Source organism: Ovis canadensis, chromosome 8 (genome assembly GCF_042477335.2).
Source record: "Ovis canadensis isolate MfBH-ARS-UI-01 breed Bighorn chromosome 8, ARS-UI_OviCan_v2, whole genome shotgun sequence".
In the NCBI taxonomy this organism is placed as follows: Eukaryota; Metazoa; Chordata; class Mammalia; order Artiodactyla; family Bovidae; genus Ovis; species Ovis canadensis.
In genome coordinates this window covers 102,637,387-102,663,777 of record NC_091252.1, presented here as the reverse complement: position 1 = coordinate 102,663,777, position 26,391 = coordinate 102,637,387, and the positions used below count along the sequence as shown (strand labels likewise).

The following is a 26,391-nucleotide window of genomic DNA, read 5'->3' as shown; positions in this document are numbered from 1 at the left end:
TTCCCCGACATTTCTGTTCAGTTACACAGTGGGCGTCAAAGTGTTCCGACTCACCAGAGCCTGCAGGAACTGCCATCCTACAAGTCCAAGTTCAGGAGAAGCAGAAGTCACAGTTGGCCCAAAAGTCCCATTTCCACTCGGATAAAAAATATGTCGTTTCTGATTTCTTTTCGGCTCGGTGACAAGGGCAGCCGCGTCCACAGGTGCCGCTGCAGCTCTTTGTGAGCATCTGGGTTCGTGTGGTGACCTCCTCCGAGGATCACCTGCAGCGGCCTCGTGTGCAAAAGCAGAATTTAACTCATTTTACCGCCAGTCACGAAAATGAGGGCCTTGTGTTCCTGTTTCTGAAGTCTATTTTACGCCATTAAATGGCTTATTTTTAGGATGAAAGTGCATACATATTTTTTATGATTTATTGATAGCTTTAAGAATCACAGCAGATGCCTTTTCTCTATATATTAAACAAAAATCTTATTGGCTATCACTCTTTTTTGTGTCTGAATGAGCTACTTGAGTTTTTTTGTGACGTACATCTGTAATGTGCGTGCATGCTCAGCCTCTTCCGTCGTGTCCAACTCTGCGACCCCATGGCCTGCAGCCTGCCAGGCTCCTGTGTCCATGGGATTCCCTAGCTGAGAATACTGGAGTGTGTGTGCTAAGTCACTTCAATCGTATCCACCTCTTTGCGACCCCATGGATTGTAATCCGCCAGGCTTCTCTGTCCATGGGTTTCTCCAGGCAAGACTACTGGAGTGGGGAGCCTTTCCCTCATCCAGGGGATCTTCCCAATCCAGGGACTAAACCCAGGTCTCCTGCATTGCAGGCAGATTACTTACCACTGAGTCATTGGGGCAGCCCAGATGTATAATACTAGACAGCTAATTTGAATTGAAAAGCTTTAAATATGTAAAATTTTAAATAGTTTAATGAAACTATCTTGTTGCACCAGAACTTTAGATTTTCAGAAGTAATAGTCACCCAAATTGATATAATTTGCTTTAAAATAGATACTTCATTAGCTCCAGGTCTTACTTTCTTCTCTTTCTTAAAGAAATTCAGTGATTTTTGCTACAGGAAGGCGTTCCTGTTGGCTGGCCGCTGCCGAGTTCCCTGTGGCTCGCCGCCAGTGTGCGTTCAGAGCACACAGCGCCTCCTGCAGCCAGCATGCTCCTTCCTGCAGCAGCGCTGAGCCCTGTGTGTCCCCGGCACCTCAGCTTCAGTGCACCATGCGCAGGGATTTTACCCATTTCATGCATTTCTTACATGTGTTTAAGCCTATAAATTTCTCTCTGAATGCCGCTGTGGTTGTAATTTGCCAGTTTAGCAAGTGGCCTTTTGATTTAGCAGTAAATATTTTCTGACTTTTTTCAACCTAGTCTTTATTTACATATGAGCTTTCAGTTTTCCACATACATAAACTAATTTGTTGTTTGGCCACTCACTTGTATCCAACTATTTGTGGCCCCATGGACTACAGCACGCCAGGCTTCCCTGTCCTTCACCATCTCCCGGAACTTTCTCAAACTTAGGTCCACTGAGTCGGTGATGCCATCCAACCATCTCACCCTCTGTCGTCCCCTTCTCCTCCTGCCTTCAATCTTTCCCAGCATCAGGGTCTTTTCCAATGAGTCCGTTCTTCTCATCAGGTGGTCAAAGTATTGGAGTTTCAGCTTCAGCATCAGTCCTTCCAATGAATATTCAGGGTTGATTTCCTTTAGGATTGACCGGTTTGACCTCCTTACAGCTCAAGAGACTCTCAAGAATCTTCTCCACAGTTGAAAAGCATTAATTCTTCGGTGCTCAGCTTTCTTTAGAGTCCAACTCTCACATCCATACATGACTACTGGAAAAACCATAAGTTTTGACTATACAGACCTTTGTTAGTAAAGTTATGTCTCTGCTTTTTAATATGCTGTTTAGGTTTGTCATAGCTTTTGTTCCAAGGGGCAAGTGTCTTTTAATTTCATAAACGCAGTCACCATCTGCAGTGGTTTGGAGCCCAAGAAAATAAAGTCTGTCACTGTTTCCATTGTTTCCCCATTTATTTGCCATGGAGTGATGGGACCAGATGCCATGATCTCAGTTTTTTGAATGTTTAGTTTTAAGCCAAGTTTTTCACTCTCCTCTTTCACCTTTATCAAGAGGCTCTTTAGTTCCTCTTTGCTTTCTGCCGTAAGGGTGGTGTCACCCTGTTGGTTAAACCTATATGCTGAGTATATCTTGAGAAATGCTGGGCTGTATGAGTTACAAACTGGAATTAAGATAGGCGGGAGAAACATCAACAACCTCAGATATGCAGATGATACCACTCTAATGGCAGAAAGCAAAAAGAAATAAACAGCCTTTTGGTGAGGGTGAAGGAGAAGAGTGAAAGAGGCAGCTTAAGATTAATATTAAAAAAACTAAGGCCATGGCATTCGGCCCCAGGACTGCACGGCAAATAGAAGGAGAAAAGGTGGAAGTGGTGACAGATTCCGTCTTCTCGGGCTCCAAAGTCACTGCAGGTGCTGACTGCAGCCATGAAATCGAAAGACGATTGCTTCTTGGCAGGAAAGCGATGACAAGCCTAGAGAGGTGTTGAAAAGCAGAGACGTTACTCTGCTGACAATGGTTGTGAGACCTGGACTGTAAATTCGGCAGAACACCTAAGAATTGATACCTTTGAACTGTGGTGCTGGAGAACACTCCCGAAAGTCCCTTGTACTGCAAAGAGATCAAACCAATCAATCTTAAGGGAGATCAACCCTGAGTATTCATGGAAGGACTGATGCTGAAGCTGAAGCTCCAGTATTTTGGTCATCTGATGCAAAGATTGAGGGCAGAAGGAGAAGAGGGCGTCGGAGGATGAGATGGCTGGATGGCATCACTGACGCAATGGACGTGAACTTGGGCAAACCTCGGGAGATAGTGAGGGGCAGGGAGGCCCGGCATGCTGCAGTCCATGGGGTCGCGAAGAGTCGCACATGACTGGGTGACTGAACAACAATATCTTATATTTTCAGATGTAGTTGTTTTTATCACTTTCAAAAATGATTACTGGTTAGGTGTGCTTTCAGTTCAGTTCAGTTCCGTTGCTCAGTCGTGTCCAGCTCTTTGAAACAGCATGGACTGCAGCATGCCAGGCTTCCCTGTCCATCACCAACTCTCCAAGCTCACCCAAACTCATGTCCGTCAAGTCAGTGATGCCATCCAACCATCTCATCCTCTATCGTCCCCTTCTCCTCCTGCCTTCAATCTTCCCAGCATCAGGTTCTTTTCCAATGGGTCAGTTCTTCTCATCAGGTGGCCAAAGTATTGGAGTTTCAGCTTCAGCCTTAGTCCTGCCAATGAATATTCAGGACTGATTTCCTTTAAGATGGACTGGTTGGATCTCCTTGCAGTCCAAGGGACCCTCAAGAGTCTTCTCCAACACCGCGGTTCAAAAGCATCAATTCTATGGTGCTCAGCTTTCTTTATAGTCCAAATCACACATCCATGCATGACCACTGGAAAAACCATAGCCTTGACTAGATGGACCTTTGATGGCAAAGTCATGTCTCTGCTTTTTAATATGCTGTCTAGGTTGGTCATAACTTTTCTTCCAAGGAGCAAGTGTCTTTTAATTTCATGGCTGCAGTTACCATCTGCAGCGATTTTGGAACCCCCCCAAAATAAAGTCTGTCACTGTTTCCATTGTTTTCCTATGATCTTCGTTTTCTGAATGTTGAGTTTTAAGCCAACTTTTTCACTCTCCTCTTTCACTTTCATCAAGAGGCTCTTCAGTTCTTCACTTTCTGCCATAAGGGTGGTGTCATCTGCATATCTGAGGTTATTGATATTTCTCCCAGCAATCTTGATTCCAGCTTGTGCTTCATCCAGGCCAGCATTTCTCATAATGTACTCTGCGTATAAGTTAAATAAGCAGGGTGATAATATACAGCCTTGACGTACTCCTTTTCCTATTTGGAACCAGTCTGTTGTTCCATGTCCAGTTCTAACTGTTGCTTCTGACTTGCATACAGATTTCTCAGGAGGCAGGTCAGGTGGTCTGGTATTTCCCTCTCTCTCAGAATTTTCCACAGTTTATTGTGATCCACACAGTCAAAGGCTTTGGTATAGTCAATAAAGCAGAAATAGATGTTTTTCTGGAACTCTATTGCTTTTTCCATGGTCCAGCGGATGTTGGCAATTTGATCTCTGGTTCCTCTGCCTTTTTAAAATCCAGCTTGAATATCTGGAATTTCATGGTTCACATACTGTTGAAGCCTGGCTTGGAGAATTTTGAGCATTGCTTTGCTAGTGTGTGAGATGAGTGCAATTGTGCAGTAGTTTGAGCATTCTTTGGCATTGCCTTTCTTTGGGATTGGAATGAAAACTGACCTTTTCCAGTCCTGTGGCCACTGCTGAGTTTTCCAGATTTGCTGGCATATTGAGTGTAGCACTTTCACAACATCATCTTTTAGGATTTGAAACAGCTCAACTGGAATTCCATCACCTCCACTAGCTTTGCTCATAGTGATGCTTCCTAAGGCCTACTTGACTTCACATTTCAGGATGTCTGGCTCTAGGTGAGCGATCATACCATCATGATTATCTGGGTTGTGAAGATCTTTTTTGCATAGATCTGTGTATTCTTGCCACCTCTTCTTACTGTCTTCTGCTTCTGTTAGGTCCAGACCATTTCTGTCCTTTACTGAGCCCATCTTTGCATAAAATGTTCCCTTGGTGTCTCTAATTTTCTTGAAGAGATCTCTAGTCTTTTCTTTTCTTGAAGAGATCTCTAGTCTAGTAAGGTGTACTTACTTTGCCTTCTATTTTTTCTTAATATTTATACAATCAATCTTTCCTCCTTTTAAATAGCATATGCTATTTTTCCCCACCCTTTACTTTCAACCATTGAAATTAGTATATTTTAAGTGTTTTTTATTGAAATCCAACTAGGAATCTTTCTTTTATTTGTTGAGCTTACTCTGTTAGAAATTATTATGATGACTCATCAGTTGATCTTATTTTGTTTTTCTCCTCAATCTTTAAAAAGAACACTTCACTTTCTATTTATCATGAATTCTTAGCTTCATTTTTTTCCTTCAGTCTCTACTGGATTGATGAGATATTTTTCTAAATTCTTTTTTTCCCCTTGAAAGGTTTGACCTCTGTCTATTATTTCTGTTTTTTCCCCCCCATGTTTTGCTGTCCAGTTTCAGGAAACTAGCAATGTTGTAAGCTCTCATAACTGCACTCTCGTCTCTCTGTTAAACCGGGCCTTTGTTTTGCTCTTTCTATGTTCAGGCTGTTGCAGAGCACCCAGCATTCAGTAGGTGACCGCTAAGTGTTCGCTGGGTGTCTGCTGTTTCTCTGTTATGAGTTATTGAGCCGTCTTAGCCCAGTTCCAGCTTGTGGATCACTGTGCTGTGTTGAGCTTAGTAACTGGTGGCAGTGAGTGGGCCCCTCTGTGCGTCAGGCTTCTCGTATGAAAAAGGGCGTGAAATAGCTGACCCTCCACAGGTTTGCGAGGAGGAGGGACTGTGAAGTGCTCAGAATGCTGTGGCGCAGAGTTAAGACTCAACGCATATTTGTTTGCTTTTCCAGTCATCGATTTGTATAAGCCTCTGTTTCCTGGTTGTAAATGAAGAATCACTTGTAGGCACCTTAAGCAAATGCTTGTGGGCACACTTTATTAGATTTGTCTTAACAGTGATGTTTGGATATTCTTGACATAGTAGGAAGATGGAAATTATTATAAACCACGTTATATTTAAGTAATGTTTGGGGCCAGATGGAGTTCAGTCTCAGTCCACTAGACACTGAAAATCTTAGCAACAGTTCTTCTGACAGCAGCTTGGAGAAGGTGAGGGCCCAGTGACCAGGCCAGATGCAGGTCCTCGGAAGGGTCAGCGTCTGCTGGACACATTTCACCCAAGTCAGTGTCACAGGCACCTGCTCAGCGGGTCTCAGGGTTTGATAATCAGGAAACTAATAACTGACCTCAAGCTTTAACTGCCTTATTAAGACCATCTTTCAGATGATTTATTGAATATGGCTTATGACCCACGCTTTATCAGTCTTTTGATCTTTTGCCATCTGTAGCTCTGAAACTTTCCGTGGCATCATATGTAGAGAAAACACACGCTGGTAGTTCTTAAGGTCCAAATGTTCCACTAGCAATTATTCATAGGAAGTTCTTGGAGGCCAATTCTAAAATTTTATAAGTAAAAAAGCTATTTGTTAATTTCTTTCTTTAGATTCAGTGTTGTTAGATATGATTAGGATAATGTTTATTAATTAAACCTGTAAAAAATATGCCTGATTTTCCCCTTATAATTACAGGGGTCATCATTTGCAACCCAGCAGTCCCAGGCTTATAATCTCTTTGCGACCGCGGCCACTGGTGACGGGATAAAGCTCTGGGACCTGAGGACCCTGAGGTGCGGCTCCCTCTGCTTTCCAGGGTGTGGTTGGGGGTGAGGCTGGACAGACCACAGAGAGTGTATTTTAATTAAAGCTCGTGGTAAACTCCACTTGAGCTTGTTTTTCCAAGTATGACAAGGTTGTGGTGAATCTGTTCACACTGACTAAGAAGAGTCTGATTTATGCACAGAAAGGGTCACACGGTTTGGAATGATGAAAAGGCAGATACGGTCTTTCCTCTGCTGCATGTGACTTGTGGCCTCTGACTGCTGGAAATGAACAGGAAGGCAACTGATCACTTCACTGTTAGACCGGAGTGTGCATGTGTGTGAGTGAGATGCGTCTGTATGTGTGCAAGCCTGCACACGCTGGAAGAGGCACGCGCAACAGTGAGACGCACATATGTTTGCATATGAGCATATATGTACTCACAGTGATGCGCACATATCAGTTAGATGTGCGTATATATGTGTGTACAAAGTATGTGTATAGATACATGTGTATGTACACACAGGGGTACATACATGTAACAGTGAGATGTATATGTATGTAGGCAGGCATGTACTGGGAGGGATTGGAGGCAGGAGGAGAAGGGGACGACCGAGGATGAGATGGCTGGACGGCATCACGGACTCGATGGACGTGAGTCTGAGTGAGCTGTGGGTGTTGATGATGGACAGGGAGGCCTGGCGTGCTGCGGTTCATGGGGTCGCAAAGAGTCGGACACGACTGAGTGACTGGACTGCACTGAAGCATGCACACACACAGTGAAATGCACATATAACAGTGAGGTGCACGTGTATTTGTGCGTGAATGTGTACACACACACAGGGCTGCACACATCTAACAGTAGGATGTGCATGTATGTATACAAATGTGCACACACACAGAGAGAGATGACCATGTGCCAGTGAGATGTGCATAGAAATGTGTATGAATGTATATACACAGCGTTACATACATGTTACAGTCACGTGTGTGTATATATGTATGTATACAGAATGTGCGTGTGTGTATATGTATAAATATGCACACGGGGTGCATCCATGTAACAGTGAGATGTACATAGAAATGTATACACACAGCGTTACATACATGTTACAGTCACGTGTGTGTATATATGTATGTATACAGAATGTGTGTGTGTGTATATGTATAAATATACACACGGGGTGCATCCATGCAACAGTGAGATGTATACGTATATTTATATATGTGCACAAATATATATACACACAGTGATAGACACACACACACACGTATTTATGCACACACATAATTCTGTTCCTTGAAATGCTCTGACAGTTATGGCAGACAGACATTGAGCATAGAATGTGTCTAACAAAATAGGGAAACCGCTCACATTCGTTTCTGTGTCTGTGTGTGTGGCGTGTACATGCATATTCGTAAGGACAGTAGTAGCAGACCGCCTCTGTTTTCCTCTTCATTCACTAAACAAGTATAAACCCTCTGTTTCTATCCTGTGTGGCTTTTGTATACTTCTCACATATAAAAAGTTTATTTAATGTTAGTGTTGTTATTTTTGTGCATTTATGATGTTAAAAGCATGTTCAGTATTTTTAAAAGGTCTTCAGAATCACCTGCCTCACCATTTATTATTAATAATCCTCACTTATTATTAAATATCCTCACAATAAAGATGTTGTTTCACTGTGGGTTTGCTCATGTTTGTGAAGACAAGTCAGTATCTTCCTCCTAATTTATGTTAAAAATTGAGAAATCCTTTGTTCTCTTGCTGTTTCTCCTTCCTTGCAGGTGTGAGCGCCGTTTTGAAGGCCATCCAAGCCGCAGCTACCCGTGTGGAATCGCTTTCAGCCCTTGCGGCCGGTTCGTGGCTTGTGGTGCTGAAGACAGACACGTATGTGCTGCCGGGGCAGTGTGCTGGTCTTCAGGCAAAGGCTCTGCACTCGTTCTTGGGGAGACAGTTAATACTGCTGCCTGTTAGGACAGAATCTTGACTATGGGCCAGTGCTCTGAGGCTGCCACATCGTAATGGTATTAAATAGCAGTCACACACAAGGTGTGGCAGGCCAGCCGTGGAAGGACGGGTACTGTGTGATCCAACTCACGTGAGGAACCTAACGCAGACTCACAGAGGCGGACAGTGGAAAGCGGGGCCAGGAGCTCGGGTGGGGGATGGGAGATTCTGGGCAGGGGGCACAGGGGTTGGTCACACAGGACGAGCAAGACTGGACTCTGCTGTAAACGTGGCACCTGAGGTCTGCAGCACCACACTGCGTCCATGAGCCTTGTGAAGAAGGTGACCGTTTGCTGAACGTCATCAATACGATTAAAAACAAGGCTCATGGGAAATTCTCCCAGGGGCCACCATTGACGCCACTGAGTATGGAACCTTTGCGATGTCAGTCTGTGTCACTAATGCTGTTTAAGGTATCTGCCTCGCTAGTCTGCACCAGGAGGTAGTCCTGTGATAACAGGGGAGCCCGAAGCTAACCGAGTCTTTGTAGGTAACTTCTGGCTTAAGAGAAAATACACAGGGTAATGGAGCAAATCAAAAGGGCACACAAAGAAGCAGACAGACAGATCCTGGATACGGAGCATCCTTGAGGACACTGGTCCAGTTCCTTCAGCAAGAATGTGGCGTGAAAAAGAGGCAGGCAGGGGAAGGATTGCTCCAAAATAGGGAGACATAAGAGCAATGTACAGATCTCGACTGGATCCCTATTGACCCCACATAACTGTTAGACATTTGCGAATGCCTGGGAAAGGTATTGATATTTACTGGGTAGTAAATATCGGCGAATTATTGTTCTTTTAGATGTAAAAATAGCAGTACAGTTAGTATAAAATGCCCAGGTTTTAAATGCTTACAAAATACATAGGACTCATTTTTGCAGTTTGCTTTAAAATGCTACATACCTTTTAACCCCAAAAGCTAGAAAGAAAAGGAGAAAAGGATAGGATACTTGGAGCAAGCACAGCAAGTCTTGATAATGTGTTTGGGCCGTGTATGTGTGTAGCTCCGTGTATAATTCTCTGTGCTTTTGCACATATTTGAAAACCTTCCAAGCGCAAGGCCACACACGGGCCTTGGGAGCGGTCGTTGATGTGGACGGGCTTGACTTCACCTTGGCGGGAGCCCCTTTGCGACCTCCTCGGCGGCCGGGCACTGAAGGCGGTGCTCGGCTGCGGGGAGCCTGCGTCTGTGTGCTGTCCTTAGCAAAGGGAACTGCCGGTTCTCTGACCCGCGGTGTTTCCATCTGTCGCAGCGCACGGTGGTGCCTGCCGAGGGAAGAGGAGGCAGTATGTGTGCGTGGTTGTGTTTCAGAAACGCCGCTTGAATCTTACGTGCAGAAAGCTGTGACCGCACCGTGACGACTCCCTCGGGATCACGCCGACACCGTGGTCCCGCTGTTTGATTGTAGGGTCACCTTTTCAGGGAAATCAGAATGAAGGCACGAACTGATGGACACCTGCAGATAATCAGCTGCATATTTGATGACAGGTCCACAGATGCTGAGAAATTCGAGCAGTGATTGGAAACCAGGTTGATCAGGATTAGCTTCCAGACTAATGGGGCTGCTTCTCCCTTGGGTGGGCGACACCAACGGTCAGACCCGCGGTCAGGGCCGTCCAGTGATCCGCGTGCTCTGTATCCTGAGAGGAGCTTGTCACCTTGTTTGTGACAGTTGTTGTCTGGGCTTGGTGGGGATCCATGAGAGGAGAAGGAGGCTGTGTGTCTGCCTTGGGCCTGATGAGAGAGGCCCGAGCGGCATCACCAGCATTTTCTAACAAACTCTCCACTTCTTTCTGGATGCAGGCTGCGTTTCTGCCTCGATGAAATTTTAAATAAGGCTATGTATTAAACCTTGACTATTTTGGTCTTCTGAGAAAAGATTTTTTTTTAATAAAAATCCAGTGATCTGAAGAAATGTGGACAGTTCTGAGAAATATCACTTTTGGAAATGTTTTAAAAAGCAAAGTAAGTGTCCATAGTTTGACAGTTGATTCCCCCATAGCCCATATAATTCTTATGAAGCTTCAGAAATACAGAATTCACCTCTGTTTGCAGTTCTTTTTTTCTTCTGTGGGGTTAATTCGGGAAAAGGGAAAATGAAGGACACATGTTAGAATCCTGTGGGATGGAAAAATGAAAGACACTTCGTCTTCACGGATACGGTTCAACAGAGTTACAAAACAGCTGTAACGAGCTGGTCTGGTCCTGTTTGCAAAACGTTGATCTTTTTCAGTAGTACATTCAGTCCCTTGCGCTCTTTGTGAAAATATTTTTGAGCAGTATTATTCCAGCACCCCTGTAGCTTCTGCCACATCCTCATCTTTTTGCCTGAAAAATGTTGCTTCATTTTTCCTCACCCCTCTTCCCAGAGATTGATTTAGTTTCAGAGTAACGCATACTCTGTCCAGGTTTTATCCCAGTTGCTTTTATTTTCTTAGCACATTTTAGCTTATTTCTCTTTGATGGGGAGAAGTTGCTTCATGAATCAATAACTGTTATTACCTCCAATTAAAACATTTTGTTCTTGCCATGGGTTGTAATAAAATTGAGTCAGTTGCAGAATTCCTTGTTACTTCTCCACGCTTTACATAAAGTACACTTTGTCCTTTTGGACTGGTCGGTTGCCACTGTGTGGAAGTACAGCTCGTGATAAGTACGTATCTAATAAAATATTTCTGATATTGGGAGCTGCAAACTGCTGTTTTTGTTGACTCAGAAACCTTCTGGACGAAAAGATATGCTCCATTTACTCATTAAATTCTTTTCCCTTTGTTCGTTCTTTGTTTTCGTTTTTAAGCCTGCTTGTTTTCTGGTGCACGTGGGCTTCCTCCGGCTGCGGGCAGTGGGGGCTGCTCTTCCTCCTGCTGCACGGGCGTCTCGCTGCGGCAGCTTCTCGTTGCATAGCAGGGCTCTGGGCGCACAGCCTGTGGTGGCTGTGGCACACGGGCGGCACGCAGAGCCCTCCCACACCAGGGATCGAGCCCATGTGCCCTGCGTCGGCAGGTGGGTCATTATCCACAGGAAGGTCCTAAAAGATGTGCTTCATTTAACACCATTTTCGTGCGGAACACGGGAGCCTGTTTCTTAGATGACGCCTAGAATCTGCTTCACAATGAATACCTCAGTATCATCTTACGTGCATTTTGAGATTCCAGGCCGACACAAGCCAGTGTTAGTTCCCATTTGGATTTAGGTAAACATGAGGAGTCTCAGGCAGGACTTTTCGACAAGAGATAACCTGTGGCAGAAGCTGACTAACGCAGGAACGCGAGCCTCGAGCCCTGCCTGCGCGTTCTCGGAGCTGCCCTCTGCCGTCAGCCCTCCAGCCCTGTGTCTGTGCTCACCCTTGTCCGTGGTCCGTCAGGGCAGAGAGCACGCAGAAGCTGTCTCTTTCTCTGCTGGCTGGTGCTGCAGCTGCCCGGGCGCATCCACTCTTGACCTTCCAGGCACTGTTATGTCAGAGATCTGTCAGTCTCTTCCTTGACCTGTTTTCCATTAGCCCACGGGTGAGTTCTCTGGGCCTTTGAAACACTGGCGTAAGCCGTAAGCTTGCACTTAGCTTGCCTTTGTGCTCGTGGCTGTCACACATCACACTGAGACTCCTAACATCAGCCCCGCCCCCCAGGCCTCCTTCCCGCTCTTTTCTTATCTCTTGAAAACCGTTGCTCTGGTCGCTTCTCTTTAGACACTTGTCTAGCTGTTCTCCGACTCTTCTTCTCCTCGAATCTTCTGTTGTAAACTCAACCATGATTTGAGCTGTTCACGCATCACAAGTTGAATACACGTCACTCTCTGATGCCAGCCTCTTCCTGCTTCCTGAGTGTGGCAGCTGCGTGGCGTCACCTGAAGACCTGGCTGTCTTAACCTTAGAGACTTACACACAGTGACTGGCTTCCCTGGGACACCTGCTGCTCGAAGCAGCAGCCTCACTTCAGTTTTGGTCCCAGTGGCTTCCAGCCCTTCCAGCTGCACCATGGAGACGTCCGTGGTGACCAGGAAGCTGCTTCTCCCTCCTCCAGAGCCTGGAATCTAGAGGGTGTGTGTGTGTGTGTGTGTGTGTGTGTGTGTGTGTGTGTGCTCGTGCCCAGCATACGTGCAGTAATGGGCCGTACAGCAGATGCCTTATATGCAGACCTTCAGGTTGTGAACTTTCAAAGATGCGAATGTGCGTCGGCGCGTCCAGTCACGCAAACTGGCTCACATGCCCGGTGCACATGCCGTGTGCGTGCACCTTCCACAAGTGGCTGTGCTTGTGTGTGCTTTACTGGATAGAATGCGGTAGTCCGTTATCTTTATTTCAAGTCCAGAATTTCTAGAAGCAAGTGTGAAAGCAGTGGCAATGTAGCTGGTACTGCTGTACTTTTTCAGGTGCTATGCCGTAAGGTTAAAAATGTTTTCTTTATTTGCGTTTGGTTTTGTGTATTATTTGTGTGAAAAGTATTATAAACCTACCACAGCCCAGTGCTGTATAGCTGACTGTGTTATTTGGGTGCCTTGGCTGGCTGTTGGGCTTACGAGCGAATTGAACTTGTGAATGCACTCTTGGAATGGAGCTTGTTCGTATGTAGGGGACGTGGTGTATATTCCTCCAAAATTACAGTTTTATTGACATATTTATAGCCAGGTCGTAAAGCAGTTGTATGGTTAACTTTTCTGAAGCAAGTTGCTAACAGCAGTTATGGACATCTGTTTTCATTTCTTTTGGGTGTGTACAGAGCCGTGAGATTGCTGAATCAGAAGGCTGGTGTAGGTTTAATTTTGTTGGAAGCTTCCAAGGCAGCTATACCATTCGAACAATCGAGCACCAAATGTTTGGCATGCATACACACACCCATACATACACACATGCACACACACACGTGCACATACATGAACACGCAATGCACCCAGATGCACACACACATCCACACCCAGGCGTACACATATGCACACACATGTGCACACACATGTGCACAAACATGCACACACATGCATCTAGATGCACACGCATGCATACACACACACACGCTCACACAGGCACCCAGACACACACACACATGCACCCAGATATACACACAGGTGCACCCATACACGTGCACTCAGCTGTACACACACACACACACATGCACACATGTGCATACATACATGCACGAGTACACAGAATATATAGACATGCACACACACGCACCTAGATGCACACACACGTGTGCACAGAGGTACACCTGTGCGCACACATACATATGTGCACCCAGATGTACACACATGTGGACCCAGATGCACGCACACACACCTCCAGACACACACACATGTGCACACAGATGTACACTTGCACACACATGTGCACACAGATGCAGACATTTGCACCCAGACATACACACAGGTGCACCCACACACGTGCACACATGTGCATACATACATGCACATGAGTACACAGAATATATAGACATGCACACACGCACCTAGATGCACACACACGCACCCAGACACACACACGTGCACCCAGATGTACACATGTGCACACAGATGTACACACATGTGGACCCAGATGCACGCACACACACACGCACCCAGACACACACACACACGTGCACACAGATGCAGACATTTGCACCCATACACACGCACCTAGATGTACACACACACATACCCAGACACACACACACGCACACACATGTGCATACATCCAGATGTGCACCCAGATGTGCACACATGTGGACCCAGATGCACGCACACACACCTCCAGACACACACACATGTGCACACAGATGTACACATGCACACACACGTGCACACAGATGCAGACATTTGCACCCAGACATACACACATGCACCCAGATGCACACATGTGCACACAGATGTAGACACATGTGCACCCAGATGTACAGACACATGTACATGCGAACCCATGTGTACATACGCACACAGAGACATACACACACAAATGTCCACACAATGCACCTAGGCGCACACACACGCACACATGTACACACTGATGCACACACATGTATATACAAATATACACACATGGGGATACATGTGCACACACATGCACACGTGCACACACAGCACATGCACAGATGTGCACACAGATATAAACACATGTTCACACACGTGCACACAACCTCCAGTTAGGGTGACGAATGATACATCAAAGATGATGCACGATATGGAACATGCAGAAGGAGGTGGAGGCTCCTGAAGACCTGCACAGTTGATTGGCGAGGAGCCCAGATGCTGGGGTGAGGCAGCTGAGGTATCCAACCTGGTTTCAGCTCCTGCAGCTGCAAGAGCTGGGAAGAGTGCCCACCTCCAACTCCGGTTTCCTTGCGTGTAGAATTGGGACGATGATTGTATTTTTCTGTAAGACTCTAGAGAGGATTGCATGAGGAATCTGATACCCAAGTTAGGTTCATTGAGTGTTTTGTTTCATCATTAATCTCGGTATCTTATAGTTGGAAATAATAGATGTGGCAGAGGTGCGGTCATTGTCGTTTCTCTTATCCACTCAATCTGAACGGCAGACAAGAGGAGAGCTCTGATTTCGAGAAGCCTGCAGAATTAATGAGAGCACCCCTCACCATGTGGGCAAGAAACGTCACGGATGATTTTGAAGCATCTGTGGGTCTAGAGGGACTCTGGAGGCCCGTGCCCTTTAGAAAGGGTGTTGTCAGAAAAGCAGTCGAAAATCTCAGTGTGGACACTGGCTGTGCTAGTGGCTTGCTCGCTCCATGACTTGGCTTCCTCAGCAGCATCTGAAGTGCCAGCCATTTCACACACACACACCCTGGCCCGCGGTGGCTGACAGGAGCTGCGAAGGCTTTGTTCACACACATACACCCTGGCCCGCGGTGGCTGACGGGAGCCGTGAAGGCTTTGCAGCCAGAGAGGCATGGCACAGGTGCCGTGGCTCCCCAGCCCTGGGTTCTCAGAGCGGGGTCTCCCCTGGGAACTGTTAGAAACACAGGTTCTCCAGTTGTCTTCGGGTCTCACCCCCAGTAGCTAGATGAGAAGTCTCAGAGTTAAGTAAACATTCATTACAAATAAATGCATCTTTGGGCCAGGAGGAAAAGGCAGACATTTTACTTCTCCACCTTAGTTTGGAATATATAAAATATCTATGTGGAGAAGGCCATGGCCCCCCACTCCAGTCCTCTTGCCTGGAAAATTCCATGGATGGAGGAGCCTGGTAGGCTGCAGTCCATAGGGTCACACAGAGTCGGACACGACTGAGCAACTTCATTTTCACTTTTCACTTTCCTGCATTGGAGAAGGAAATGGCAACCCACTCCAGTGTTCTTGCCTGGAGAGTCCCAGGGACAGGGGAGCCTGGTGGGCTGCCGTCTATGGGGTCGCACAGAGTCGGACACGACTGAAGCGACTTAGCAGCAGCAGCAGCAGCAGACTTTATTGCAACAATACTATTTCAGTTCAGTTCAGTTCAGTAGTTGAGTCATGTCTGACTCTTTGCAACCTCATGGACTGCAGCATGCTAGGCTTCCCTGTCCCATCACCAATTCCCAGAGTTTGCTCAAACTCAGGTCCATTGAGTCGGTGATGCCATCCAACCATTTCATCCTCTATCGACCCCTTCTCCTCCTGCTTTCAATCTTTCCCAGCATCAGGGTCTTTTCCAGTGAGTCACTTCTTCGTATCAGCTTCAGCTTCAGCATCAGTCCTTCCACTGTTTAGCCAATGACAGAGCCACTTGGAAAGTCTAAATGTGAAGGACTCATTGGTACATTAAAGTTGATTTTTTTGGAGAAAAGGAATAAAATCTGAGGTCTTTCTCCTGCAACATGGCACTTGTCTTAATTATCAGTGGAGTTTAGATAATACTTGTTGGCACATTTTGCTGCTCAATAATTAGAATTGTTCTCCCACCCCCGGGAACCAGAGTTTATCCCTAAAATGAAGCATTCAGTGGTGACTCCAGACATTTATCTTTTAATATAGTAATACAATTAGAGAGGAATGTATGTTTTCAGTTTTCATTTCATCAACTGCTTGGAGAAAATTCTAAATATTTGAATTGCTCCAACTCCAAGCTGATTAGTATGAAGCAAAGTATAGACATTTCTCTCTCAAGTTTATGGGAAAGGGCAATAAAACAGATTTTCCCACTCAATTTGGGACTTCCAGAGAAGGTTGAAATAGAAAGCCTTTTGTTTAAAATTAATCCTCACACATGAGCATATATTTAAAACTGTTCACAGGGTTTTGTGGAGGCTCATGGCAGAAAATAGAAAGAATGATGTAAATTCGTGAAGATGGCAAACTGTCTCAAAGGGGAAAGAGAAATGCATGCTTCACGACGGTACTGCCGTGGCTTACGCAGTGTGTCGTCAGCTGCCCCAGATGCGGCTCTGATGCTTAATCAGCTGGGGAGCGTGCTTCTGCTTGCACGATTCCTTGCAGACTATTCGCATCTGCAACACAGCATCTGTGCATTCTGTCTTCCAGGCGTACGTGTACGAAACCAGCTCCAGCACTTTCTCCCACAGACTCGCAGGACACACCAGCACGGTAACTGCAGTGGCCTTCAGCCCGGTTGCCACTCAGGTACGGTTTCCTCTGCTTCACACAAGTCTCACGACATAGCTGTTGCCTCTGTCAGACTGTGTTTGGGTCGAATTTTATCATATTTAAGTTTAGATGCTAGTTCTCATTGAGTGAAGGGAGATGAACTTTGAAAATCAACCTTTACTGGGGAGGAAGAGAAATGGAGAGTTTTTCATTTTACAATGAAAGTATTTGTCATTCTCTGCCGATGGACATTTGCTCCAATGGAAATGTAGAAAAATAAGGAGATCTTCGTGGACAGGAAGATGGAAGGAGGAAAGAAGGAAAGTGCAAGTAAGGAATGGATTTTGAAATTCCCCAGAAAAGAGTTTGGAGGGAGAAGGAGAGCCTCAAAATTTAAAGAATCTTAATTAGGAGGAAGGATTAAGATAAAGTAACGTCGGTTGCAAATCAACCCAGAAAAGTGAATGATCTTGTTGTTACAGCACAGAGGGAGATCGGCATTCCGAAATGCTCAGTTCTCATTGGTGTTCAATGCGGCTCCCATCTTTCCCTCCAGACCCCCCTCTGCTTGTGTCTCTGGTTGTCTGGTCAACACTGGCTGCTCCGTGGTGGCCCTGGTGTTGCTCAGGCCCAAGACCGTGCTGGACTTGGGGGGCGGCTGGCGGGCTCCACAGACCTGCTGGCTGTGTTCCTGTGGTCCAGACCTCATTTAAGGGCGCATTCACAAGAATTAGCAAAGTGGGCGCTAGCCTCCACATCTCCTGGTCAGGAAGGAGACGAGGACTCCCGGGGTGGTGCCAGCTTTGTTCCAGGGACGCTGCATAGCGTTGGGGGAAGTCAGGAGACAGATCCCATGACTAGCTTTTTTCTTTGTAAATTAATTTTAATTGAAAGAGATATTATCCCCTTTCAAAAATTAAAGTTTTGAGTCCCTTGAAATAAGTTGCTAGATATGGTCCCAGAGTAGACTTTTTCATTATTGATGTTGCTCAGGTGTCAAAGTAAGACTTGTGAGTCTTTTGGAAGAAGCTTATACTCGTACTGATGAAATGATTCCAACACTGCGTGTGGCTCAGGGAAAAGGGCTCTGACAGCGACGGGGGTCTTACCAGCTCACGGGGAGCGGGGCCTCCACAGGGTGGCCGAGACCTGAGGGGCTGTGAGGACGCTGCCCCCTGCGGTTCTGCCAGGATGCACGGCTGAGCCGGGTGGCCAGGTCCAGTGTGGTCCGGAGGGTGTGTGGTCAGCTTTGGGTCTATAGAAGGTGGAGTGTCTGTCTGAAGACACTTCAGTGCTGAGCTGGAGACGGACTTCACAGTTAATCTGCCCCGGCTGCGACGGCAGCCACGCAAGAGTGTGATTTCTAGGGAAACAGTGCAGGGCGTTCAAACCAGAGATCAAAAGGGGACAGGAGAGTGAGTGTGCAGGCTGCAGGGAGCGGGTCTGTGGCCCCACAGGGAGGAAGGTGAGGAAGCGTGCCAGGGGGCCGCAGAGGAGAGCCGCTGCGCGTGAAGACGGAGGTGGGGGGCGTTTGTTGGAATGCACGGCAGTCACAAATACAGCTTTACTTCATGTCTTCAAAGGTATCTTACGTTGATATCACAGTGTCCATTTTACCTGATGTCAGTTATAAAATAATGAAATACAGCATAGATGAAAGGTAACATAAAAGCCCTTTTGAAAGGTAACATAAAAGCCCTTTCTCAGTGACAGTGGCTATTTAGGGTATTAAGTAGGTGTTTATTTTCCGTTTTCCATCTCTGTGCCGTGTGGGGTTTATTATGGAAAATCCTGCTTCGCTCTTTCCACCTTTACTGGGTTGCACTTAACTACGTCACTAGCATTACCCAAGAAATAGAGTAGGAAGACGAGAGACCTCAGACTGTTTATGCCAAAAGACAAGACGCAGGTGGAGTCCAGCTCCAGGTGTGGCTTAGACCCGGCGGAGGAAGAACCGGGAGCAGTTACGGGACGTGTGCGTGGGGCCGTGGCCGCTGTCCTCCCTGCCTCGGGCCAGCTGGCGTCTGGGGAAGGGGGGAGTAAAGGGATGGGAATCTGGAAAATTCTAATTTTGCTTTAAGACAGTGATACTTTCATCATGGACACTTGAATTGTTCTCGATGTTGTCGTGTTGACATGCATCTCTGTGTACACAGCATTTTCTGTGACTAGGTTTGTCAGGAGCAGTGGTGCTGAGTGAAACAGTGAAACTCTGGAAGGATTCTGATAAATACAGAAAAACACTTTTCAAAGTGCTGCTGGCTTCCCCACCAGCATCAGTTGTTAACACTTTGATTATCTTGTTAAATTCATTATCAAGAAAGAGTGTCCCATTATTTTGATTTGAATTTCTTTGAATATGAGGCTACCCGTTATTTCATCTGCTCTCACACATTCAGGTTTTTCTTCTCATTTGTAAATTGCTTGTTTTTGTCCTTCATACCTTTGTCTTTTTGCTTACTGATTGTTCCAACTTTTAATTTAAAATTGACCGTGATAACACACGTGCTGGCTCCCCCAGAACGTGGCTCCAACTTGCTATAGATTAGAAAGTGTTTCTTCAGTGATTACAGTTAAATATAGAGATAAGTACATATGCCTGCACTCTAAATAGGCTTTCAAAGATTTAGGAATAATCAGAAGATAAGTGGTATCTAAGGTGTTTGTTGCGTACTTCCCTGGTGGCTCGGATGGTAAAGCATCTGTCTACAATGTGGGAGACCCGGGTTTGATCCCTGGGTTGGGAAGATCCCCTGGAGAAGGAAATGGCGATCCACTCCAGGACTATTGCCTGGAAAATCCCATGGACAGAGGAGCCTGGTAGGCTACAACCCATGGTGTCACAAAGAGTTGGACATGACTGAGTGACTTCACTTTCTAAGGTGTTTGTAAATGTTTTAAGGACTTTGTTATACTGAAGTATCTGATTCTGATTTGAAATGTGAACTGACTTTTGACTTGTGACTTTTTAGCTGAGAAAAATAAGAAAACTTCACTAAGTTTTTGAGCAGCATTTTCATTTTTAAGAGGACTTGAGAGTCATCATCATAACAAACCGTGGAAAATTCTTCAAGAGATGGGAATACCAAACCACCTTACCTGCCTTCTGAGAAACCTGTATGCAGGTCAAGAAGCAACAGTTAGAACTGGATATGGAACAACAGACTGGTTCCAAATAGGGAAAGGAATACATCAAAGCTGTATATTGTCATCCTGCTTATTTAACTCATATGCAGAGTTAACATGAGAAATGGTGGGCTGGATAAAGCACAAGCTGGAATCAAGATTGTGGGAAGAAAAATCAATAATCTCAGACATGCAGATGACAGCACCCTTATGGCAGAAAGTGAAGAAGAACTAAAGAGCCTCTTGATGAAAGTGAAAGAGGAGTGTCAAAAAGTTGACTTAAAACTCAACATTCAGGAAACTAAGATCACGGCATCCGGTCCCATCACTTCATGGCAAATAGATGGGAAAACAATGGAAACAGCGACAGATTTTATTTTGGGGGGCTCCAAAATTACTGCAGATGGTGACTGAAGCCATAAAATTAAGAGACGCTTGCTCCTTGGAAGAAAAGTTATGACCAACCTAGATAGCATAATAAAAAGCAGAGACATTACTTTGCCAACAAAGGTCCATCTAGTCAAAGCTATGGTTTTTTCCAGTAGTCATGTGTGGGTGTGAGAGTTGGACTATAAAGAAAGCTGAGCACCCAAGAATTGATGCTTTTGAACTGTGGTGTTGGAGAAGACTCTTGAGAGTCCCTTGGACTGCAAGGAGATCAAACCAGTCCATCCTAAAGGAAATCAACTTTGAATATTCATTGGTAGGACTGATGCTGAAGCTGAAACTCCAATACTTTGGCCATCTGATGCAAAGAACTGACTCATCTGAAAAGACCCTCATGCTGAGAAAGATTGAAGGCAGGAGGAGAAGGGGATGGAAGAGGATGAGATGGTTGGATGGCATCACCGACTCGATGAACAGGAGTTTGAGTAAACCCCGGGAGTTGGTGATGGACAGGGAGGCCTGGCGTGCTGTAGTCCATGAGGTCATAAAGAGCTGGACACAACTGAGCAGCTGAACTGGACTGAGAGTCATCATATCGATATAGTTTAGTTTATTAGATTTTTGAGAATTAAGAACTTGGGAGCATTTTGGGTTTTTTTGGTCATTTAAAGAAATGTAATATATTACATTTGAAATGAATCAATAATTTTAAGAGAATTTAAATTATATTAAATCATTGCCTAAGGGATTTCAATCTGTTCATCATGAGCAGAGTCAACACAAATTGAAGGCCACTCTGCATGTGATGGTCAAAATCTACGAGAGTTCTACATGTGATAAATAAGATATTGAAAGGCTTAAGGAAACTAGGTCTTACAATTTAAACATTAATAGGATGGATGAACATTTACAAATGAAAATGAGCCCCAGGTCAGTTTCTCCTGCACGAAATCGCCATGGTGCATCGAGACCCCCGTTGCCGTGGTGTCCAGTGCCAACCGCCCGTTTGCGTTGCTGGTCCTTCTGCGTCAGTGTCTCCTCTGAGGGACCGAGATTCACTGTGTCTGCACTGGTGGAAGAGGCCTCAGTGTGACAGAGCTTCTGCTCCCCAGCCGGAAAAAGGCTTTGCTGCGTGAGCATCCGCGGCCCTGGGCAGGGGCATCCTGCCTGCCTCCAGCCTGGATTTACACCCAAGTCACGGGGCCATGGGCTTCCCTAGTGGTTCAGCTGGTAAAGAATCCGCCTGCAATGCAGGAGACCCCAGCTCGATTCCTGGGTTGGGAAGATCCTCTGGAGGAGGGCATGGCAACCCACTCCAGTATTCTTGCCTGGAGAATCCCCATGGACAGAGGAGCCTGGTGGGCTGCAGTCCATGGGGTCGCAAAGAGATGGGACACGGCTGAGTGGCTGAGCACAGTGCGGGGCCGTGTCCCACACAGACATGTTTGCATATGTGGGACCTGACATGAAACAACTTTGTTTTCTCTCAGCTTCACTTTTTGTTAAGACTCGAAATCCTAAATGAAGCATCAAAGCGTGAATATTGAACAGCACAGTTCATTCCCCAGCAGCTACCGCAGATCATCAGTTCACGAGGAATCCTGAAACCATCCCGCCCTGTTTCTCCTCAGGAACGCGCACTATTGAGAAGTCCAGTCCTCTCCCTCTCTCAGCCGTCTTCACCTTGTTTTCCTGGAAAAGAGAAAGGAGTCTTCTCCGGTCCTCTGTTCTCTGTTCCTCGTCCTGAGGATGGGTTTTCCATGGCCTCAGGCCCACTGATTTCTGCGGGCTGGGTTCATTTGTGCTTCTGGTCTCTGCACGGCTGCCTTGTTCTCTGTGCGCCGCTCCCCCTCCCCATAATCTGTATGTTGATGTCTCCTGGATCAGCCGGGCCCATTTGCTTCTCTTGTCCTTGTCAAACTACCTGTTTACTCCTGGAGTTGCAGCCTCACATTGATGTGGGAAGCAAGGTGCTGGTGGGGAGACGGCCCTGAGGATCCGGCGGCCGCCCTGTGTCCTGCGTTTCCAAGCTGGGGCACCTGTGCGGCTCGCCGGGCGGCAGGCTGCCCGGGACCTCGTCCTGCCCCGCACAGTCGCATTGTTTCAGAGGGCGGTGCGTGTTTACGCCATTTGTTTCTCAATCTATATCCTTTAGTCTTGTGGTTACAGGAAAATATCTTCCAGATTTTTGCAGTCGGATGTCTGTGGCTGGTGCTTGTTTGTGGTGATGTAATTCTCATTTTTGGTTGGAGAGTGTTGGCGGGGAGGCATTTGGGATTCTGAGCTGATTCCATTTTATTCCATTTTTATTTCTGTGCTGACTTCCAGAAGTCGTGATAGAAGTAAAACTACATATTTAGGAAGAGCTTAAGGACAGCTCCTGTGATAATCAATTTTATATCCTCGTGACTGGCGAGGGAGGCCGGACGCCTGGTGAAGCACTGTTTCTGGGCGTGTCTCGGAGGGTCTCCAAGGAGAGGGCCATCCGCACTGGGGAGCTGAAGGGCTGCCCTCCCACCGTGGGGGCTTCACCCCCCTGCCGAGGGCCTGGAACCGCACACGGTGGAAGGGAGGGTGAATTCCTCCCTTCGCTTGAGCGGGGTGTCCGTCTCCTCCTGCCTTGGACATCAGCCTCCCTGGCCCTCAGGCTGGACTGAGTGGCCCCTCCAGCCATCGTAGCTCTCTCAGCCTCCATCTCCACGTGGGCCACCTCCTGGAATAAATCTCATCATAACGTGTCCTTATCTGTCCTGCTGGTTCTGTTTCTCTGGAGAACCTGACACATCTCCTCATTCCTAATTGTTACTCTAAAGTTCATATGCTCTTGGTACTGAGATAGAAACCTGAGCTGTCCTCCCGTGGGATACAGACCTGCCCTGTCCTCCCACAGAGATGGTCTTGTCAGGGTGCCGGGCCGTAGCTTCTGCCCAGGACTTCTTGTTTCTGTAGGAAAATGCATCGAATGGTTCCTCAGGTCACTGTCCCAAAACGTGCACAACTGTCCACTCGCAGCCAGACTCACATCCCCGGTCCCTTCCCACTGATGCTGGGAGCCCCCAATGGTGCTGATGTTTCCAGATGCCCCTGGGCTGCAAAGCGGCCAGATCTGAACCTGCCCATGTGAAGCCCTGTCCCAGCCTCTCCCAGTTCCCCTGGTTCCTGCTCTGTCTGGGGCTCGGGAAGGAGCCCAGCAATTGCCTCATGTCCATGCCGACTGCCTCCCCTCTGCCTGGGCCACTGTGGGCCTTTTTAAAGATTTATAGTAAAACCAAGCATATTCAATATTATTTTGTCATTGGAGCTCCCAGTTTTGAGTGTCCACACTGTGTTAACACACAGACTGTGGCTGAGATGTTTCTCCTGAACTCACCAAATGGAATATCTGATGACCTTTTTTTAAAGAAAGCATTTCTCCATTTTCATTTTGCTTCTTAGATGCCACTCTCTAAAGAGGATAGAGGCGGGAGGAAGATGTTAGGACAAGGACCAGCTGGTAAATCTTGTAACAGTGATATTTATCAACTGTTTTTAAAAAGGTGATGAAGTATAGTTGATTTGGGGCTTCCCAGGTGGCTCAGCTGGTAAAGAATCCGCCTGCAATGCAGGAGACCCTGGTTTGATTCCTGGGTCAAGATGATCCCCTGGAAAAAGGGATAGGCTACCCGCTCCAGTATTCTTGGGTTTCCCTTGTGGCTCAGACAGTAAAGAATCCTCCTGCAATGCAGAGGACCTGGGTTCAATCCCTGGGTTGGGAAGATCCCCTGGAGGAGGGCATGGCAACCCACTCCAGTATTCTTGCCTGGAGAATCCCCATGGACAGAGGTGCCTGACAGGCTAGAGTCCATGGGGTTACAAACAGTCAGACACAACTGAGCGACTGAACTGAACTGAGACTGTAGTACGCCAGGCTTCCTTGTCCTTCACTATCTCTTGGAGTTTGTTCAAACTCATGTCCATTGAGTCAGTGATGTCATCCAACCATCTCATCCTCTGTCATCCCCTTCTCCTTCCACCTTCAATTTTTCCTAGCATCAGGGTCTTTTCCAATGAGTCAGTTCTTCTCATCAGGTGGCCAAAGTATTGGAGCTTCAGAATCAGTCCTTCCAATGGATATTCAGGGTTGAGTTCCCTTAGGATTGCCTGGTTTGATCTCCTTGCAGTCCAAGGGACTCTCAAGAGTCTTCTCCAACATCACAGTTCAAAAGCATCAATTATTTAGTGCTTAGTCTTCTTTATGGTCCAACTCTCACATCCACACATGCCTACTGGAAAGACCATATGGACCTTTGCCTGCAAAGTAATGTCTGTGCTTTTTAATATGCTGTCTAGGTTTGTTGTAGTTTTTCTTCCAAGGAGCAAGCATCTTTTAATTTCACGGCTGCAGTCACTGTCTGCAATGATGTTGGAGCGCTAGAAAATAAAATCTGTCATTGTTTCCACTTTTCCCCCATCTGTATGTCATGAAGTGATGGGACTGGATGCCATGACCACTGACAACTTTAGTTTTTTGAATGTTGAGTTTCAAGCCAGCTTTTAAAGCCTCCTCCTTCACCCTCAGCAATAGGCTGTTTAGTTCCTGATCCCTTCAGTTAAACAGATATATATTTTCATTCTTTTTCAGATTCTTCTCTCATATAGGTGAGCATAGGGTGTTGAGCAGAGTTCCCGTGCAGTGCAGCAGGTCCTTGTTAGTTATCCGCCTTACATCAGGTCGTGTGTGTGTGTGTTCATCCCAAGCTCCTGATTTGCCCTCCCGCCTCAACTGCTTGTTAAGCACCAGGCTCTGTGCTGGGCACTTGGTTGGCTCCAGGAGGGCGTCTAAGGTCCCAGGACAGTGCGTGGTGAGAATGCTGTTTCTGCTTTTCTCTGTGAGGACCTTGGGCGCAGACATCACGTGCCTTGTGTGATAATCACGGTACAGTACAGCCGTTTGAGGGAAACTCTGCTAGGCTGGGGCTTGCCGTGGGGGCCTCATCACAGCGTGCTCGCTCTCTGGGCCGGCTGTGCCTGTCTTGTCGCCTGAGGGGGAGGGGGCCCCCAGGCAGAGCTCCGCCCCCAGGACGGGGCGGGCGCGGGGCGGGCGCGGGGCGGGCGCGGGGCGGGCGCGGGGCGGGCGCGGGGCGGGCGCGGGGCGGGCGCGGGGCGGGCGCGGGGCGGGCGCGGGGCGGGCGCGGGGCGGGCGCGGGGCGGGCGCGGGGCGTCCCTCTCCTGGCGGTTCAAACGTCACAGCGGCCTCGGGGAAAAGTTGTCAGCGGTCACCGTCAGAATAGTTCTCTGCTTTTTGTTCGAGCGCAGCAGCCTGTTTTGGCGGCAAGAGCACCGCGAAGGTCTGGTCTGGGTCCGCGCGGACACACACCCGCTCTCCGTGGCCCTGGGGGGTGCCGGGGCTGCTGGCCTGCGGGCGACTTGACCCCTGCCCTCCTCTGGGGCCCCCGGAGAAAATGGTTGAGGGCCTCACCGCTGTCTCTTGGAATTAACCCGAGGGTTTCCAGAAATCAAGAACAGGGCTTTGGTGAGTGGTGCCATTGTGTGTTCACCGCAAATGCTGCTTTCTTTGTTATGTGACTGACCGAAGGCTTCCTTCTGATACGTAATGGTTCACAGACAGAACCTGAGGCATTGAAGAAACTTGATAATGGAAAGTAAGAATTGGACTTACAAAGTCAGTTAATGACAAACTGCTGCCTGGTGTACGAAACTCCTAGGCTGATCCCAGGCGGAGAGTGGGCCTCGGGGTGCCCCCAGCCCTGCTGGCATCCTCGTGGTGGGCAGGTCCGCCTCCGAAGCAGTCCCCACATGCATACGGGTGCTTGACGTCTGGGGTAGGTGTTCTTGGTAGGTGGGACTTCATGATCCTCTTAAAATATCAACCAGGTCAGAGGTCAGGGCAGGAAACATTCTGTCTTACCTGTTTCCCAGGGTGTCTCTAATTTCGAATATTGTGGGGAATCAGTATTAACAGTCAGTCTTCCGACTATTGATTTAGAATA

The 26,391-nt window shown here is 47.1% G+C and overlaps 1 protein-coding gene across 15 annotated transcripts in view; it reads left to right on the top strand.

Moving 5' to 3' along the window:
* WDR27 (WD repeat domain 27) overlaps window positions 1–26,391 on the top strand; it is a 183,405-nt gene that overhangs the window by 50,087 nt on the left and 106,927 nt on the right. For 12 of the 15 annotated variants that reach the window (XR_011258876.1, XR_011258875.1, XR_011258872.1 and 9 more), the window contains 3 exons: window positions 6,307–6,404; window positions 8,164–8,266; window positions 16,826–16,924. Coding sequence is in view for 10 of the 15 variants with exons in the window: in XM_069599393.1 (XP_069455494.1) it covers window positions 6,307–6,404; window positions 8,164–8,266; window positions 16,826–16,924 (300 nt within the window). In the remaining 5 variants the exon portion in view is untranslated. The remainder of the gene's footprint in view (window positions 1–6,306; window positions 6,405–8,163; window positions 8,267–16,825; window positions 16,925–26,391) is intronic. The other 3 variants (XR_011258873.1, XR_011258874.1, XM_069599401.1) reach the window with 2 other exon arrangements.